At 35.7% G+C, this 19,575-nt stretch overlaps 1 protein-coding gene across 1 annotated transcript in view; it reads left to right on the top strand.

Moving 5' to 3' along the window:
- The window catches only part of LOC141838843 (alpha-N-acetylglucosaminidase-like), a 100,600-nt gene that overhangs the window by 40,412 nt on the left and 40,613 nt on the right, over positions 1 to 19,575 (top strand). The window contains exon 8 of the mRNA XM_074726436.1: positions 12,811 to 12,917. Coding sequence (XP_074582537.1) covers positions 12,811 to 12,917 — 107 coding nt within the window. The remainder of the gene's footprint in view (positions 1 to 12,810; positions 12,918 to 19,575) is intronic.

Genomic DNA, 19,575 nt, shown 5'->3' with positions numbered 1-19,575 from the left:
TCTTTTGATCCTCTTTATTTATTTCGATCCATTGGATGCAACTTGATCTAATCCCAAGGATACAAGTTGATCTCATCCACTAACTCATCCTACGGTTGAGAACCAATCTCATCCATCGGTTAAATCTTATCCGACGGCTGAGAACTAATCTCATCCGTTTGATTGCATCTTTTAGAGATTTCTTTAGGCTACAGCAGGGACCTCGAGGAGGTATTGGATCTGGCCTTCTGATGGGTTTCGGATCCCGTATTCTACTCCGAATACACACCTACATCCATCAATAATGATCCATTCCACTAGAGGATCATTATTGCACTACCAATCCAATCCCCAAATTACGTTATGGGTTCCTTCTTATTATTTTATGCATTGCTCCCCGTGTTTAAGATATCGTATGTCCGTCAATTATCTGAGTTCACTGACAACTCAATAATTGACATCTATGACCTTGAATAGTACCACTCATCCTTATTGTCAGTCGGACTAAGTCCACTTGCAAGATTTGACATGACAATCCTTATGAGCTCTTCAAGGGGACATCATCAGCCCTACTGGGACACGGATTCCTTCTATAATTAACGGCACACCATATAAATAGTAACATCACCCAACTTACCGAGAATATTTGATCTGACGGAAAGATCTCACCCTTTGGTAAATCAAAGTGATGTTTACTAAATATATGTGCCCGTTTATTATATCGGGATTAAGAGTGCATAAGTATAATAACAGAGGTCTTGTTCAATTTATGAGTCAGCGTAAATTGAACAACCTCAATGGTCCTACTCAATACACACAAAGTGTACTAGTGTAATTCTACAGTCAAGATAGACAGTTACTGAATTACACTACAACCGTTCCCGATGGTTTGTCCAAAGTCATCTTGGTTGTGAGCCTTAATTTATAATTTACAAGGAGCTGATAATCATGATCTTCTGTGTCTCACAGACACCATGTTATCTACAATGTAAATTAAGGGGACATGTTACAAGTCTAATCTATTGCAACCATTTGACCAAAACATGATTCCTTTATTTCATGAAATGTTTATATACAAAAGAGCTAGTCTTTTCAGTATACTCCAACATTGCTTGAAGCTTTTAGCTACCAGTCACCCTTTATAAGTATGCATAAGACCATCTATGTCAGTCTTTCTCTTAAAGACCCACTTACACCCAATAGATTCGATCCCTTCAGGTGGACTAACCAAAGTCTATACTGTTGGGATTGTTCCGGTGCAATGCGTGTGTTTTCACGTTTCGGAAATGTGCGCAACAAAAATAAAACAACAATAATTATATAAATTATTACAACACACACATGCATAGTTAGAAACAGTAAGTACAAGACATAGCAGGAATTTAAAATTTTGTAGAATTAATTATTCTACGCATACCTAGCGTATAATACTAAGCGGGAAGGCATATCAATCCCACGGTCCTCGTCGGAGTCCCGCCTCTACTGGTGATCCACACAAAGTGATCTTCAGGACGGCTTCCAAAGCCTCAAGTTGCGTCACAGTTTTCGGTACTAGTCGACGAGCAATAACGACTGATATAAGAGAACACCCTAATATCGGAAAACGCAACAATACACATCGCGATTGTTTCCGGAGTTTCCTTTCTATCGTCGGGAATCAGAATTCCGACAATACAGAAATTAGAAAAATGATCGAAACAATTTCTAGAAACAGGAAAATCACCGTAGGCACACGGTGTTTTGACAATAAAACCCTAACAACTATCCGATAGTCGTAATTTCTCCGGTTGGTAAAGGGTTTAGTAGCACCTTCTCCGGTGAACAGTTCGGCCGCAGCAGAGGGCTGAGCGGACACTGAACTTGGGCAAAACCCTAGTTCCGGCAAGGCCGTCCGGCGGCAACGAATCAGGTGGTGGAACAGGTAGCAGGGAAACAGGGCAAAGGAGGCGGTCAAGACAGTGGAGATCAGAGGGGGAGAGGAGGAACTCACCGGCAGCGTCTTCTCCGTTGATCGGCTGAGATCAGAAAGCAATCAGTCAAGCTTTGGCAACGGCGATGGCGACAACATAACAGGGCAGAGAGAAGGAAGAAACTAGGGTTTTCTTGTCTTTGCTTCCTTCGGTGCTCACGGCGTTTTTAAAGCCTCCTTTGCGAGGTTTTCGCCGGCAGACATGGAATCACGAACCCGTACGTCGGTTCCAGCGAAATCATGAGCCGCAGGGATGAAATCGCGAGCGCGTCAGGGCGGTTCGGGCACGCGCTGAACCGGAAGGGAAAGAAAAACCTTAATTGAATCGGATTGATTTTTCAAGGTTATTGTAGCAAACTGGTTTAATTTTGGTTCGATGACCAAACGACCTCTGATTCAACCCAAATCAGATTTGTTCAATTTGTCTTTGCAAGATGAAACTTCTCATCTCTTCTATTTTGCCAAAATAATTTTCATTATTAACCAAACTAAGTTGGTTCAATATCGAATTACTTGGTTCAGTAATCAAGTCGTCTCTGATTTGAACCAAAATAATTTTTCTTGTTGTTTGGTCCAACCAAACTAATATTCTCTTGATCTGAGAACCTAATCCTCAAACTCGTTTTATGTCATTCAGAAATCTTTTTGTTCGTGTGACCCAATAGGTTCTCAGTTATGTTGGTCGTCCGTAATTAACCATTAATTGCGGAACGATCATAAGTGACACTTAGTAGTACATCATGATCCCCAATTGACCGAAAAATCAACGATTGATTTCAAAAGGATTTCTAAACTTTTCAGCTGCTTTAATAAACGTGTCTCGTTTCTTTCACCTTCTTATACCCACTTAGTTTAGGACATGGTCTGTCTGTGTTAGTCCCCATTAGGCTGACTACGTCACACCTAGTCCAAGCTTCTTTTTGTCTCATGAATTTAAGTTACTTGTACATGTGTCCAAAAGTGTCATACTCTTGACATATATTGCTTTAGCCAAAGGCTTTCAGTAACAATCCCAACAAGCGTCGTAGGGTATACGTCTCTCTTAACAGAGAGCAGTGAATCCTCTGTGGACTATTCAAATACCTTCGGGTATTTCGACTTATACCCAATCATCTCGGGTCCATATCTCATCAGAGATGTCTGCTTAAGATGTCAAAGTATAAGCCTCCATGATCAAGGTGACTTGAATACCGCAAGTCCGAAACTCGCACTTAAGCTGCATTTAGATCTTTATTGATATATGCATAAAAATCATATAAAGTCTCAAGGCAAGTCACTCCAATGAACTTATTACCTTTAATCAGCATCCACGTTTAACTCTCAACATCCAATGTCTCCAACTAGTGAGATCAACTGCTTGTCGAATCAAGAAGTTTAAATGTGCTAGTCTGAACAGAATTGATGACGCCTGTAATCGTCAATTCATCAACTAGGGATGATTTCAATACATTCATAATACAAATTCTCTCATGCTCTGAATCGTATTGTAGACGATTGCTTTAGGACACCTCTCAAACATAACATATACTTGGTTAGTTTACATGGATTCCATTTCGGACCTTATGCTCTCTAGCTATTTCTTAAAATTTGGACTCATCACAGCTTCTTGATAGGATGTAGATTCGTTTAACTCAACAAGTATAACATCATCATGGTCCGATAAGAGAAATGAATATCTCTTAGGCTGACGATATATCTTATCAAATCTGCGAAGAGGTTGATCTACTTGAATAGGTTGTTGCTCCATATCTTTTTGTGCAACAAACTCATGATCCACAACACTTTGTGGTGTCTGTTCAATTTTCATCAAGGTCTTAGTGCTATTTTCTGTATCTTGAACTTCAAGATGGATTTTATTCCCACTGGTTTTTCTAGAAATAAACTCTCTTTCTAGAAAAACGTCATTTCTAGCGAAAAACACTTTGTCTTGTGTGAGATTGTAGAAGTAATATCCTTTCGTTTCCTTGGTATATCCTATAAAATAACACTTGTCTGATTTGGGGCTTGACTTGTCTGAGACTTGACGTCGAACGTAAGCCTCACAACCCCAAATCTTTATAAAAGACATCTTGGGACTCCTCCCAGTCAATGTTATATATGGTGTCTTTATGACAGCTTTTGATGGAACTCGGTTAAGTGTGAAAATAGTCGTTTCTAGAGCGATTCCCCAGAAAGAAGTAGGAAGATCTGTCTGACTCATCATAGATCTTACCATATCCAATAGAGTACGATTTCTCCTCTCGGATACACTATTCCACTGTGGTGTTCCAGGTGGAGTGAGTTGGGATATAATCCCACACTTAGCTAGATGGTTATGAAACTCTTGGCTAAGGTATTCACCATCTCAATTTGATCGAAGTATTTTAATACTTTTGCCCAGTTGATTTTGTACTTCACTCTTGAATTCTTTGAACTTTTCAAAGAATTCCGACTTGTGTTTCATGAGATACACACAGCCGTATTTACTGATATCATCAGTAAAAGTAATAAAGTACTGATAGTCTCCTCTAGTTGCTATATTGAAAGAGTCACATACATCAGTATGTATGAATCATAATAAGTCAGCAGCTATTTCACCTTGTTTATTAAAAGAAATCTTGGTTATCTTGCCTAGAAGACAAGATTCGCATGTTTCAAATGATTCAAAATCAAATGAGTTTAGGAGTCCATTCTTATGGAGTTGAGATATGCGACTCATTTATGTGACCCAAGCGACAATGCCAGAGATATGTTTGTTTAAATCATTCGGTTTAACCCGTTTGGTATTTATGTTATAGATTGAGTTTTCTAAATCTAGAACATAAAGTCCACTCATTAGATGTGTATTACAATAGAATATATTATTTAACATTATAGAATAACTTTTGTCCTTTATGATAAATGAAAAACCTTTCTTATCCAAATAAGATACATAAATTATGTTCTTAGTTAATGCAGGTACAAAATAGCACTCCTCTAGTTCTAAGACAAGCCAGTGGGCAAAGATAAGGAATATGTTCCTACTACTATAGCAGCAACTCTTACGCCATTGCCTACTCGTAGGTCCATTTTTCCCTTTGTTAATGCTCTAGTTCTTCGTAGGCCCTGCATATTAGTATAAATGTGAGATGCCCAATTGGTATCTAATACCCATAATACAGACATAGACAAATTGACTTCTATAACATATATACCTGAGGCAGAAGTCTCACTTTTTTTCTTCTTGACTTCCTCTAGGTAAAGTTTGTAGTTTCTCTTCCAATGTTCGATCTCACTACAATGGAAGTAACTTCCTTCCTTAGCCACCCCACCTTTGGGTTTCAGTGCAGAAGAGTTGGCCTTGCCCTTGGCTTGGGTCTTACCCTTACCTTTGGGCTTCCATTTGCCTTTGCCTTTCTACCATCAATACGGTACCAGGCTTAGTCTTTTTGAGATTGGGCTTAATAGTTCTTAACATGCTAAGCATCTAAGGCAATGACTTATCAATTTCATTCATGTTATAGTTCATGACAAATTGACTATACCCTTTCAGCAATGATTGTAGGATAAGGTCAGTGGTCAATTCTTGGCCCAGTGGAAATCCTAGTCTTTTGAGGTTCTTCACATACCCAATCATTTTGAGTACGTGAGTTCCTACAGGAGTTCCCTCTTGCATCTTGCATGCAAATAGGGCCTTAGACACCTCAAATCGCTCGTGCCTAGCTTCCCTTGATACAGTTGCTTCAGGTGCTCAACCATATCATGAGCATCCATGTTCTCATGTTGCTTCTGAAGCTCAGAGTTCATGGTAGCAAGCATAAGGCATGATACATCCAGTGCATCATCCTGATGCTTCTTGTAAGTATCTTTTTTTACACGAGTAGCAGTAGTGGCGGGTGCTTCAGGAAGGGGTTGCTCTAGGACGTACAATTTGCGTTCTTGCTTGAGGATGATCCTCAAGTTTCTGTATACTAGTCCAGAAAATTTACTCCGTTGAGCTTGTCCTTCTCAAGGATAGATTGCAGAGAGAGTATTCGACGTATTTGACGACATGGTGATCTACAACATTAAAATGCATAAATGAGTATCATATCTAAATCATTTAATTAGACCTTTAATTAAATGATGCTCCCACTGAATCGTAGAGCTTTGGTAGGGGCTAGTCATGGATGTAGGTAACCACAGTTTACCCACACTACTAGCTCCAAAACCAATAGCAACAAGATTCATGTGGGACAAGATCCTCATTATACCTCATCTTGAGTTAGCTTTGGCTAATCGCCCAAGACTTAGTATAATTAGGTAGGCAACATGCCAATTACATCTTATGCAACTCTTGTGAACAAAGGGTCAAAATCCACATTATACATCATCTTGAGTTAGCTTTGGCTAATCGCCCAAGACTTAGTATAATTATTCTTTAACCCAACTTTCCAACTTTTGGGATATGCCTCTAAGTTCTCAATCCAATTGAGGTAACTTAGTTAAGTCTAACCCAAAGTTCGATAGTGGGACATCACAATTGTCCACTCGCACTCTACCAAGATAAAATGTGTCACTTTGCTTTGGCAAACCCAACAACAAATGATCGAGGTAGTAGTGAGTACCAAACTTTGGTAGGCATATCGAGTTGACTTAATTAAGATAAAATTATTATCTAAACATGCATCACATACACACATGACATATATCAACATATAAGCATAAACGTGACATGGTTATGGCCCATATACTACGATCCTCTCAAGCCAATGAGAAGATCGAATGGTCAACCTAGGGATAACATCTTCTCCAAGTGCTTCCTTCGGTCGTCATGTGTCGTCGGCATCCTTCTTGTAACTTCATCCTCCAATGGACTTTCCACTCCTCGTTTTGTACATTATGAAATAAGAAAACTCGAGTTATATTCGAGTCTAAATCTATTTTTTACAACTAGAAAAATAGAGATGAAGGCACGACACGCAGGTCGTATTATGAATTACATTACAACATGCACATACACACAACCACAATCATATTGGGGTTAAGGGTCATAACCATGCACCATGACATCCATCACACAACAAATAGATCTAGAACATCAATTTTATTATGCTTGCAAAAATTGGTCATGAGCCAAAACCTCACGGCAGTCCCACTAGCCGGTTAGCGGGCGGGGTCAAGGGGGCAGCGCCCCTTGTGGGGCGTAGGGGCAACGCCCTCGAAACAAAATTTATTTTGTTGACTCCTTGAATGAGTCACTACCAAAAATTCATCAGAATGAACTGAGACCCCTCTTGTTCCGTTGATGCATCCTTGCGACAAAATCGCACAATCTGTTCACAACAGATCATGAAAGATTTTTCACAATCCGTTCTCAACAGACTGACACAACCTCATCAACATGAACACCATAGGTTATAAAATTTTTGTCAAATGCAATCGGACTATAGCACGCTGTCATATGTATGATGATGCTATAGCCTTTTAGTTTGATCAACACAAACCTTTGCATATAGACAAAATACTCATACAATTATGCAACCCATAACAAACACATGTCCTACTTCTATATCACATACAAAAGTACATAAAACTTTGTATGATCTTTCGCAAGTGGCTCTGATACCACTGTAGGGAATCCTATGTGACAAACAACAAAATTCACAGCGGAAATAGGATCCCAATGAGCGATCCATGCGAAAGAAAACTCGTACACAGTTTGATTTATCTATCTAATAGATCTATACCTTTGAAGTGTGCCCTTCGCTTATCCCGCTCGTCCTCGGTTCGTCGGATCTCTTGCACGTTCAAGCGTCCGTGCCTCTATGCGTATCCACACGAACACGATCTCAAGCTTCGAAGAAGAATCACCTTTGTGGTGCTAGCCACACAAGGAGATTCGGCCAAAACAAGGAGAGGAATAAAAGGGGTGTTCGGCCAAGAGGGAGAAGATAGCTCAAAATGCCTTGTGCACCTTTGAAAAATGCAAGAAAAACCTTTTATATTCATCTCATGAATATGAAGGGTTTTTGCCTCTTTAGCTTCCCACATTAAAGCCAATTAAAACTCAAATAGAGCACATGTTTCTCATGTTAGCTCTTCATCTTCTCTTCATCCAATAAAGAGAAAAACCTTGGTCTTCCTCTATTATTAATTCATTAAATATTTTAATGAATCAATATCTCATTCAAATTTGGTTGAGTCTAATCTAAATGAGTCTAACTCAAATTAGACTCAATCCCATAATCCAATTGGATTCACTTGAGTCTAACTCAATTAATCCAATTCGGATTATATTTTAGTCAAACTAAAATCAATCAATCTCCGAAGCATCGTGTCCTTTGTGTGTGACCCAATAGGTTCTCGTAACGTTGGTAATGTGTCTAAACTGCTTTAGACACATAAGCAATGAGCGACATCTAGCAATGCATCATTGTTACCCAAGTGACGAGAAAGTCGATATCCGACCTAACCTTTCCGTGACTACTATAATGTATGATGATGCCCTTCTATCCTCGATATCTAGATTGATCAATGAGGCATACACCGTGTCATCCTCAATATCAATCTTTGTGTTTCTTGATCCTCGAATAGACTCACTCAAGCAAATGAGCTCAATATCTCATATTGACTCATTTGAATATGACTCATGCATTTAGTAGTCCTACTCGATCAAGAGGCCCACAGATATCACTCCTGTCTTATGGGAGGGATAAATCTCATCTACATCACTCACATCCTTCCACATAATTTGTTGCATACCCAGTGATCGCCTTTATAGTCCACCCTGTTACGGGTGACGTTTGACGATACTAAAGTACACAACTCCTTATGTAGGGAATCGTAGTGACTTCAAGTTTAAAAACTATTCATACTAATAGTCACATGAGAAAGTTTATGACACTCATATAACGATCTATGAAACTTTCTTTTGGCAGGTCAATTCAGTATATATTCTTTAATATATACTCATGTGTCAACGTGATATCACATATCCATAACTTGTGAGATCAAGTTATTAATTGACCTACATGCTAGTCTCCATGCATTAATATTGTCTTTGAATATTAATATTTAACTACGAGTAGTTAAGAGTAGTATTTTTTACATCATCTAACTATCAATTCAACTAATTGATATAATGTAGATTAGAACCTACTACTTAATGACATTATTATATTTAGTCATTTGACACAATCATGAAGCAAATATAATAATCAAAAATTTCTTTTATTAATAATAAAATATGATACAAAAGTTTCTAGTCAATCATCACATAATTGACTCTAGGGTTATTACTAACACGCGTGACCCCTCCGGCGAGGTCGTTGGGGTCTCATAACCTCTCCTGCACCGTCGCTGGGGCCATGCAACCACTCCGGTGCAGTCGTCGGGGTTGTGCGACCCCTCCGCGCGATCCCTCCTACGGTTGGGCTTGGTGCCCGATCGTGCCGGTGCCGGTCGGCGGACGGAACGAAATATTTCGCTCATTTCGACCAGCTCAGCATGAAATTTTAATTCCTGCCTAAAACATTTTACTTTTAATATTTTCCACCAAGATTCGAGTTTGATATTTACTTTTTCATGTGTCTTATCGACCAAAATAATATTATTTACAAATAACATGTACTATGATAATGTGTCTTGGATGTATTCAGTGAGTTTATCCATTACTAATGTAAAAAGATATAGACTTAGAGCAAATCCTTAATTATATAAAATACTTTAATTAATCCGTTTAGAGTCTTCACTTTTATTATTACATTCTCATATATATGATTAATTGTTTTAATATATGCCGCTGACACCTTACTTTTTAAGATTTTTTTACAAAAGTTTCCTCGAAATGCTATCATAAGTTTTTTTTAGGTTAATGAATACCATGTGTAAATCTTGTTTCTTTTCTCGATACTTTTCAATCAATTATTTAAGATGTATAACTTCTATCGTTAACTTTTCAAGCTTTAATTTAAATTGATTTTTGATCACCTTAGTCTCCTTAATATTTTTTCTATCACTATTTTTCAAAATTTCATGGTATGATTTATTGACTTAATGCCTTTATAATTCACACGATTTTGTATGTCTCATTTGTTTTTATATAGAGAAGTAGAGTACTTACCTCTTCTAATCAAACATTTACTTTATTTTCAATATTAAGTTGAATAATTTCGTAAGTCATTCAATTCCTTGCTTTCTTAAGCACTTCCTTACTTCTGTAGGAATATCATCCTGTTTAATTATTTTTCCATTTTGCATCCTATTTAACGCTTGTTTTACTTTTGAAATTTAAATTCTCTAATAAAAATTTAAATTTCTATACTCCTTTGACTTAGTCAAATTTCCTAATCTAAGTTGGTCATCGAAACCTTGATTAAAAAGTTGATGAAAAGACCTCTTTCACTACGTTTTTATTTCCTCATCCTTTATTAGTACCATATTGGATTAATTTTTAATGCATTTTATTTGGGTAAAGATCTTGTCTTTTCCTTTCCATTCTTTTAATTATTTTATAGATGTTCCTTTCTCCTTTTGTATCAAGCTGTTGATATAAGCATTCAAAAACTTCATTCTTGACTTCACTCATTACTTTCTCAACCTCTTTCTTGGCTAATGCATATTTGTTTTGAGTTTTCTTTGTTCTTGCAAATGTATAGCAACTTATGGGTTGTTTATTTTTTCTTTACTTTTCCTACTTCGTCATTCTACTATTAAATTCTTTATTTGGTTATGCCTGTTCTCTTGACTCACCAAGTATACTCTTGCATCATTTTTAAATTTGATATCAACTTATTGCATATTGTATTCGAGCCGCCATAAATTTCTTCTGATATTTATGCTCCTACCTTTTCCTCAATGATACTTTGCTTCCCATTTTAAATTCTACCACTTTATTTTAGGAGCCATGCATGCTTTCCTATTAGTAATATTATGTTTAAGGTGCATATCTAACACTATTAACCTATGTTATCGCTCCTTGATCATGAGAATGTTATTATCCCTCCTTGATCATAAGAAAGTTAATTTTTTATCCCTCCTTGATCATAAGAAAGTTAATTTGCAATATATTGTTCTCACTTTTAAATGTAATTAGATGTTTTCTCTTTTCTTGAAAAACATATTAGATATTATAAATTCATATGTTATCGCGAAATTTAATATAATTTTTTATTTTTTGTTCCTAAATTATAACCTTATGCACCCTATCATATGATCCCCATGTTTTACTCTTATATGGTCATTTTGATCTCCTCTTATTAAAATCATCTTGTTTATCTAAATCTTCTGTACTTCCTCATCTAGGTCTTCTCAAATTCTGTTTAGTGTCTTCATTTAATTCTATTTGAGGTGCATATATGTTAATCATATTAATAGTTTTTTTTGCTATCATTATCTTGAGAGTTATAGTTGTATCTCTTTTTATAATTACTCCTACTACTTCGTCTCTTAATAAATTATTTATAATAATACCTACTCTATTTCTCATTTTACTCTTTCTGTATATCATAACTTAAAATCTTAGTTCTTTATTATTTTTGCCTTCTTTATCCATTTGTCTTTTGTAAACATAAAATATTAATTTTTTTCCTAATATATTTATTATCTTCATTACTTTGCCATTGAGCGTTTCTATGTTCCATCCATTAACCTAAAACTTTATATGGACATTGTTTTAGGTCTAAAATACTGTACCTAAAACTTTATGTGAATTGTTTCAGATTTGAAAGTCATCCAAATCTCACCCATCATGATAAGAACATTATCTCTAAACTGAAGCTGCTAAAAAACTCACTCATATTGAAGCCAGATATGAAATATGTTTCATTTATATAACTTTTCGGAAACTCAATCAAATTTGAAGCTTGGGAAGAAAACAATGTCAAAACAGAAGCTAATAAAGAAACTCACTGCATCGAAACTCAAATTATTTCAAAGCTAGAAATATTGCAAAATTGAAACAAGCTAAGCAATATGATGCTAACTGATTCAGAACTACCACATAAAAAACTAGATCAAGCTGAAGCCAGGGAGCAACCTATCCCCAAATTTGAACCATATCATAAAAATTCAATCAATATGGAACATAAAAGTAAAAAACCAAACGGAATTTTTAAAAAAAGAAACAGTTGGAAAACTGAAACACCCTGAAAACCATGTCTGTGTAACTGGTGATCTGATGTTGAGGAGCAAACCATTGCAAATATTCCCACTCCTAGGCAGCAACGAAGGCCGTGGAGGAGAGGCAATGTAGGCATCAGAGGAGAAGAGGGTGACCAAACACAGGAATAGAATAGAAAAGAAAAAAGAAAGAAAAATGAGTTAGGTGGGTTTAGAACTGTGCTAAACCATGTGAAGGAGCAAAACACTGACCACAAGGCTTTCTGATTCCTAGTTATATGTTTTTCCACTTTTTGTTGGTTTCCATTCCAAGTGGTTTTTGTGATAAATTGGATTGAATTTGTACTTGGTTCCTGGATACTAGCCAGTTTAGTCTGGTTTTGAAAACACTGCTTTCTCATGGGATTAGGTATTAGTGTGAGAGGAGTTAGGAAGAAAAAGTGGGGTGGAGACGAGTCGGGTAAACTATGATACCAAATTAAGAGGAAAATTATATATTTTATATCACGAAGCATGTTTAAAATTATGTATTTGTCTCAAAAAGACCAATTCCTCGTAAAGTGGGTAAATATATAACTAATATATGACAAGGATCTTATCCTTTTTAACATGTTCTATTGACCATACTTCCCAACTTGTATTGCATCTTATTGGTCACTCCAGTTAATGTTTTCACACCTCTTCTACTTGGACTTTGCTATAGATGAGTAAAGCAAATCCAATTTTGATTATTGATGTATTAAATCATTTCCCTTGTCATGTTAAGTTTCACTATTACATTATGTTCTTTTAATTGGTTGCAGGTTTACAGTTCATAGTGATCTAAGGTGGTGTTGCACATATCTTTTAGATGCAACAGATCCTTTATTTGTAGAAATTGGAAAAACATTTATTGAACAACAACTTAAAGGTACTTGTTCCTACTTGTATGTTATTCTGTTGGAACAAAAATTGTGGTCCTAATAATTTTTTCACTAGAGTTAGTATTATCTTCTTTGCAACAAAATTTTAATATATCATTCAATTGAGTTAAAGTAATCAAATGAGGAGCAAACCCTTATCTGCTTATTGATATGAAAAATGTTTAGATAATTTAACTTTTAATCTGACTACCTTGTTGTCTACAATATATGCCACTATATATACTAATGCCCTTTGTAGTGTTTACCTGGTGATTAGTGTAAATCACAAAGGTTTATCTGAGTTCAGGAAGACTGAATTGATTTTATGATACCATTTTAGAACTGAAAATAATGTATGTCATGGTCTAAAATATTCCTCCAATAATAATACAAATTTTTGGTAGGACCGATATGTACATTTTGTTGACAATGGAAAAGTTTAGGTTAGATACCATAAGTACATAGGTAGTCCCTCCTACCCTTCTTCCTGTTTATGTATTATTTGTTAAAGTAATGTTACATTTAAATCCTAGTAATGTATACTATTTACACAAATAAGTTTCTACCCCCCCCCCCCCCCCCCCCAACAAGTCAATACAAAGATGTAATGAAAACCTAATTTACTACAAATATATTCAATTTTAGAATTTTAGGACCTCAAGGAAATTGATAATCGATGTAACACTCTACTTGGAGATTGCACTATCTCTTTAATAAAATGACAATCAGTCTCTATTTGTTTTTCTCTCGTAGAACACTGGATTAGAAGCTACTTTATTAGTTCTTTAAAAGCATATTCTAACTTGGTGCTTAATCCAAATAAGCTCACAGGTAGCTAGGTGTATAGTGTTGGGACCGTTGCATTTGCTAGAGGGGTGTGAATAACAATTTTTGCTCTTGCCTACAAAATTGTTAGCAGAAGCACAAGATAAAAACAAAATTAAATTCAAACAATGCTAACCCTTTCGATTTACTTAGTATTCACTTCTACAAGGTGACTAATCCAAGGAACCACATACACCATGCGAACGTTCCACTATGAAACTTCTCCTTCTCAAAGCAACTTTGAAGGTGGAGAAACTTTTACAGTTGATCTCTTCCTCTTACAAATATATAGTGAAGGTTTAGAGGAAGATTTTGTGAATAATAGGGCTTGAAGATTGTGCAAGAATGAAAAAGTGCAAACACTTGCGTCTCCAATCTTTAATCTGTCTTTTTATATTTTTCTCAATGCCAGTCAACTGCCTCAGGGATCAGTCGACTGGTGGGCTTCAACAACTCTTGTAGATTGCGTTTAATTCTCCAGCTGTCAGCCCAACGTTCAAATATTAGTCGACTGGGATTCACCTAGTCGACTGGTCAGTGTCTTTCACTCGACCAAACTTTCTGTGTGTTTTGGATTAGGACACCAGTCGACTGATGTCGGTCCCAGTCGACTGGTGAAGTTGAAAATCACCTTTCAGTTTCCTTCTTCATCCCTTAGCCTTGACTTGTGCATTCAAAAATCTTCCACAAGTCTTGTACCCATCCTTGCACTTGCTTGAGATGTTTCCCTCAGCTTCGTTATGCTAAGTCTTCCTTTTGCCAAGAGGCCGCACCTCCGGGACCACCATTTGCCAAGAGGCCGCGCCTCCGGGACTTCACCATTTGCCAAGTCTTCAAACCTGGACTTTCCTGTATACTTAATTCACACATGTTAGATCACCAACATTGCCTAACTTAAACTCATTTAGCCAAACATTAAAATCCAATGATACTTGGGGCAAGACTGCACCAACATATAGTAGTCTACTTTGCCTTTGTACTTGATCTGAGTACAACACTTTGCTTCTTGCTTTTTAAAAAAAAATAAATTGGCTCCTACAACGATACAACATGAGACATGGAGTACCAGAGCTCTTCGAACCATGTTAAATCCTTTATGTTATCATTGTTCTTCTTTTTACGCTTGTTGTTTATTTCAATCGCTTATTTACTTCTTTTCATTACTTACACTCTTATCACATTTAATTAATCTTTGAGTTGCTAGTTATTCTTGTTGTAATTTACTTTAATCGTATAGTTGGAATATAATGAATTTTGACATTACAATTAAATTATACTATTGCGATTTAGTTATTTTTCTTATCGCACTTTAAATCATGGTTTAAAATCTTGTGTCATTCTGGGCGGCACAGACGAAATAATTCGTTCCACTCACCGATTGATACTGGCATGAGGCCCTACGCTTGCCAGTCTGGTAATCGACTACACCAATCCTACACTCCTTAAAATAAAAAATTTGTTTCTTCATCATTGATCTATATTATGTGGCTTTGCCACCATTTCATTAGTTGGTGAAAAATAAATCAACCCCATATAAACCTAGATCAACCCATTTTTGGCCATTGGGACCTGAACACAATGCACACCCAATGTTGTGTCAAGTAAACATGCAGACTTAGGGGTGGTACAAGTGGTTTTCTAGAACGAGACCTAACCACAATTATGAATTAATAGGTCAATTGTTTGAAACCATTAGTTTGACTATTCGAAAAATATTGACCCTTAACCTTAATTTTTAAAATCTATTACAATTCATGATTCGGAATTGTCAATTACGATTCGTGTCATGGCCCATTGCTAGTTCATGGTTATTATTTTTATTTTAATTTTTTATAAAAATATTGGCTCCAATGAAAATGTGGAACGGTCCTACATTGGAAATTTAAGGCAAATGGATTGGTTTATAAATAAAAAATTGGCTCTATTGGAAAGGTGGAATAGAGGAACATTGGAAAATTTAAAGCAAATAGGTAGGTTTATATTGAATCAAAATATTATGAATATTAATAGATGAGAGGCTTTCTCTTGTGTGTGCCTTCGTAAGGGTGCATATTTAGGATTTGATTTGCACTTAAAACTAAGTGACTCATGTGCAAGTGCGACTTGCGTGGGATGGCACATTTAGTTTAAGTCTTAGTTCGTTCTTCGCAAAATTGCTTTTGTCAACATTAGGGAGTCTATACTTTTTATTTTTTATATAAGTTTATTTTTGTTTTTTTCTATAAAAGGAGAGAAGGAATTTATTCTTTATTATGTTCTCTCTATCTATCTGCTCAAGCAAAACATTCCTATCTCTCTCCTTAGGTTTTTCTATCTACCTTAAATTGCTATCCTCTATGTCGTTACACCCTTCACTTGAATGTCACTATATCTTCACTCTTTGTATGATAATATAATGTTCATAGACCACTTGACCTTGCACTTGATATCAATGGTTTTTTAATCTAACATTAACGTTGTTATATTTTAGTATGATCACACACACACACATTTTAGTATGATCACACACACACACATTTTAGTATGATCACTCACACACACACACACAAGTTATATTTTTGATCAATTTTGTATGTTCGATGATAGTCTTCAACATATATATATTTTTATTGTTGAACAAATTACATCCTTTAGCAAATTATTGTTGAGGATATCATACAAGTTAAATGATCTCTATAAACTCAATGAGTTAGATGGTGGATGGATAAAAAGAATAGAATAAGCTAAGAGGGATAAACGGGATAGAATAAATTGAATGAGTTAAAGGTGGAATAGTCCCACAATGGAAAATTCAAACAAATAGGTTGGAAAATTGGCTCTATGGCATAGTCCCATGTTGGAAAATTCAAGGCAAATAAGTTTATTTGTATTGAATCACACCATTAAGATATTATGAATTTATTGAATGAGAGGCTCTCTCTTCATTGATCGAAAAGATTGAAAAAATTGGACCATTCCGAAAAAAAACATCTAGTGGTCAAAAACCTTCGGTTCTAACGGTAATTTTTTTATAAAAAATACCACATGAACTAGCGGTTTAAATCGACAGTTCAAACTACTTGTCACAGTTAATTTTGGGTTGGAACCTTAATTGACCTGTCTTTCAGGTCCGTCAAATCGAATAAATGGATAATTGGCTAGTTGACTAGGTCACGATGTAAAATTTTGAGCTGTATCGAAGTTTCAATCTATGACCAAAATGATATGGGTTCGGTACCGTATCATACCATGTAAATATGGTTTCGGTATTTTTTTAAATATAAAATATATTAATAAAAATAAAAAAATTTAAAAATTTAAGAATTAAAAATTTAAAAAATTTAAAAAATATATGAAATCTCTGATATAATAAATAAATAAATAAATTTTGTTATATATTTTTAAAATTAAAATAATATATATATATATATATTAAATTAATGAGAGTTCTATTAGGGTTTAATTAAGTCTATTTAGATTATCTTTTTCTTTTTCTACTATTTAGTTGGTTGAGTGTTAATTGAAACTATTAAACTAAGGTTTAATTTAAAATTAACCACATACGTTTGGCACAACCTAGCCAGTCGTGCGGCCCCTTAAGCACAACCGTTGGGTCTCGCGACCCCTCCGAGGCGGTTGCGGAGGTAGTGCAATGCCTTTGCAGGGTGTGTTGATCTCTGTGTCGTACTAGTCGACGGGCGGAATGAAATATTTCGCTGATGCTATTTGGTACGGTATGAGATTTTAAACCTAGGTCAGGTCGGGTTTAGATCCGAGCGTCCTGGGTGGTACTTTTTGGCTCATACTAATGATATCAATCAAAGCGAAGATATAAAATGCTTGATGGACTTGGGGTTAGAACATAGCTTAACATTAACAATTTTTGGTTAGCATGTTGGGATGTATACAAGAATCCTAGCTATCAATGTAAATAAACATTCTGAAATGAGAATTACTTTTGGTCAATGTTTGCATTTAGTTTTTATGCAAGTGTCCACTTAATCTATATTGTAGATAAACATGGTGTGCGGAGTCACACACAGAAGACCATGTTATCAGTTCCTTATAGATTATAAACAGTGTTCACAACCAAGATGGATTGGACAAACCATTGGACTGGTTGTAGTGTAATTTGGTCTTAGTCTGTCTTGACTATAGAATTACACTAGTACACTTAGTGTGTATTGAGCAGGACCACCTGAGGATTGTTCGATTTATACTGACTATATAATCGAACTAAACCTCTGTTACTATCGATGTACATGCTCTTAATCCCAATATAATAACAAACACATGTACTTAGTATATACTTCTTTGATTCATCAACGGGTGAGATTTAGAGCGATAGATCAAAAGGCCCGATGAGTTGGGAAGTAGTATTATGTACATGGTGTGTTGTTGATTATAGAAGGAAACTGTGTCCTATAATCTAGGCTGATGATGTCCCCTTGAGGAGCTCATAAAGGATTATCATGTAAACCCTGCAGGTGGACTTAGTTCCGCATGATAACAAAGGTTGAGTGGTACTACTCTTGGATTAGAAGTTGATTAAATTCGAGTTGTCAGTAACTCATTTAATTGACGGACATACGATATCTTAAACACAGGGAGATTAATGTACTTATAGTAAGAAGGAGCCCATAATATAATATGGGATTGGTGCGGTAGTGCAATAATAACTCTTTAGTGGAATGAGTTATTATTGATGGACTTAAGCTGTGTGTTCAGGAGGAACATGGGAAGCTTAAGCCCATCGGGAGACCAAAACCAATTCCTCCTCGAGGTCCCTACTGTAGCCTCTGGAAATCCTCGAATCCACCTCAGGAAGAATTCATGGAGACCTTCGGAAGAATTCTTGAAGACCTCTTGGAGACCTTCGGAAGAATTCTTGAAGACCTCAGAAGACCTTGGAAGACCTCCGGATGAATTCTGAAAGAATTCTGAAAAGAATTCTGTGAGAAATTTCGGATAGGAAATTCTATTTATAAAAGAAAATTTCTGGAATTTTATTTAGAATTTTTTCCGGGAAAAATTCGGATAAGAAAGAAATTTTTTATAAGAATTTCCGCTAAGAAATTTCGTCTCTTCTCGTACAAAATTTTATTATAAAATTTTGTGAATTAATTTTGTTAAATTAACAAAATATTAATTATGGAATCTCGCTAAATATTAGCGAGATATAATTAAAAAGATTTTGTTAAAGATAAGAACAAAATTAATATAATGGAAATTTATTAAAAAGATAACTAATCTTATCCATTGGATTTTATTAGATTTCTTTCTAATAAAATCTTATAAAAAGATTTATTTCTAAATAAATCTAGATAAGATAAGATTGTTAGATTCTTTCTAATAAAATCTTATAAGAGATTTATTTCTAAAATAAATCTAGATAAGATAAGTTTATTAGATTGTTTCTAATAAATTCTTCTTAAAGATTCTATTAGAACTTTTCTAACTAAATCTTGATAAGAAAATTTATTAGAATCTTTCTTAAATTTCCATGATGGCTTGGCTATATAAAAGGAGGTTTAGAGGAGGCAAAAGAGAACACAATTTTGGTGTTGCTCCTCCCTTAGGGCCGGCGGCAATAGAAAGACATTCCTCTCCTTTCTTTTTCCGCCGCCCACCCCTCCCTCTTCCTCTCTAGGGCCGGCGCCCCTCTCTTCTTCTTTCTCTCTAAGGGGCGGCAATTCCTTGCCTCTCCTTTGCTTCTTTTGTGGCCGGTGTTCCTAGCTTCTCCTTTCTTAAGAACCGGCGGCCAAGAAGAAGAAGAAGAAGAAGAACAAGAAGAAAGAAAGGAGAGTTCTTATTCCTTTCTTGATTGCCATCGGAGAAGAGTTTTGGTGGAGATATCTCGAA

This window comes from Curcuma longa, chromosome 11 (assembly GCF_044706935.1).
Source record: "Curcuma longa cultivar G26 ecotype Majalengka, Jawa Barat chromosome 11, ITB_CL_G26_1.1, whole genome shotgun sequence".
Lineage (NCBI taxonomy): Eukaryota > Viridiplantae > Streptophyta > Magnoliopsida > Zingiberales > Zingiberaceae > Curcuma > Curcuma longa.
The sequence above is the reverse complement of the archived record's forward strand: the minus strand, read 5'-3'. Positions and strand labels throughout refer to the sequence as shown.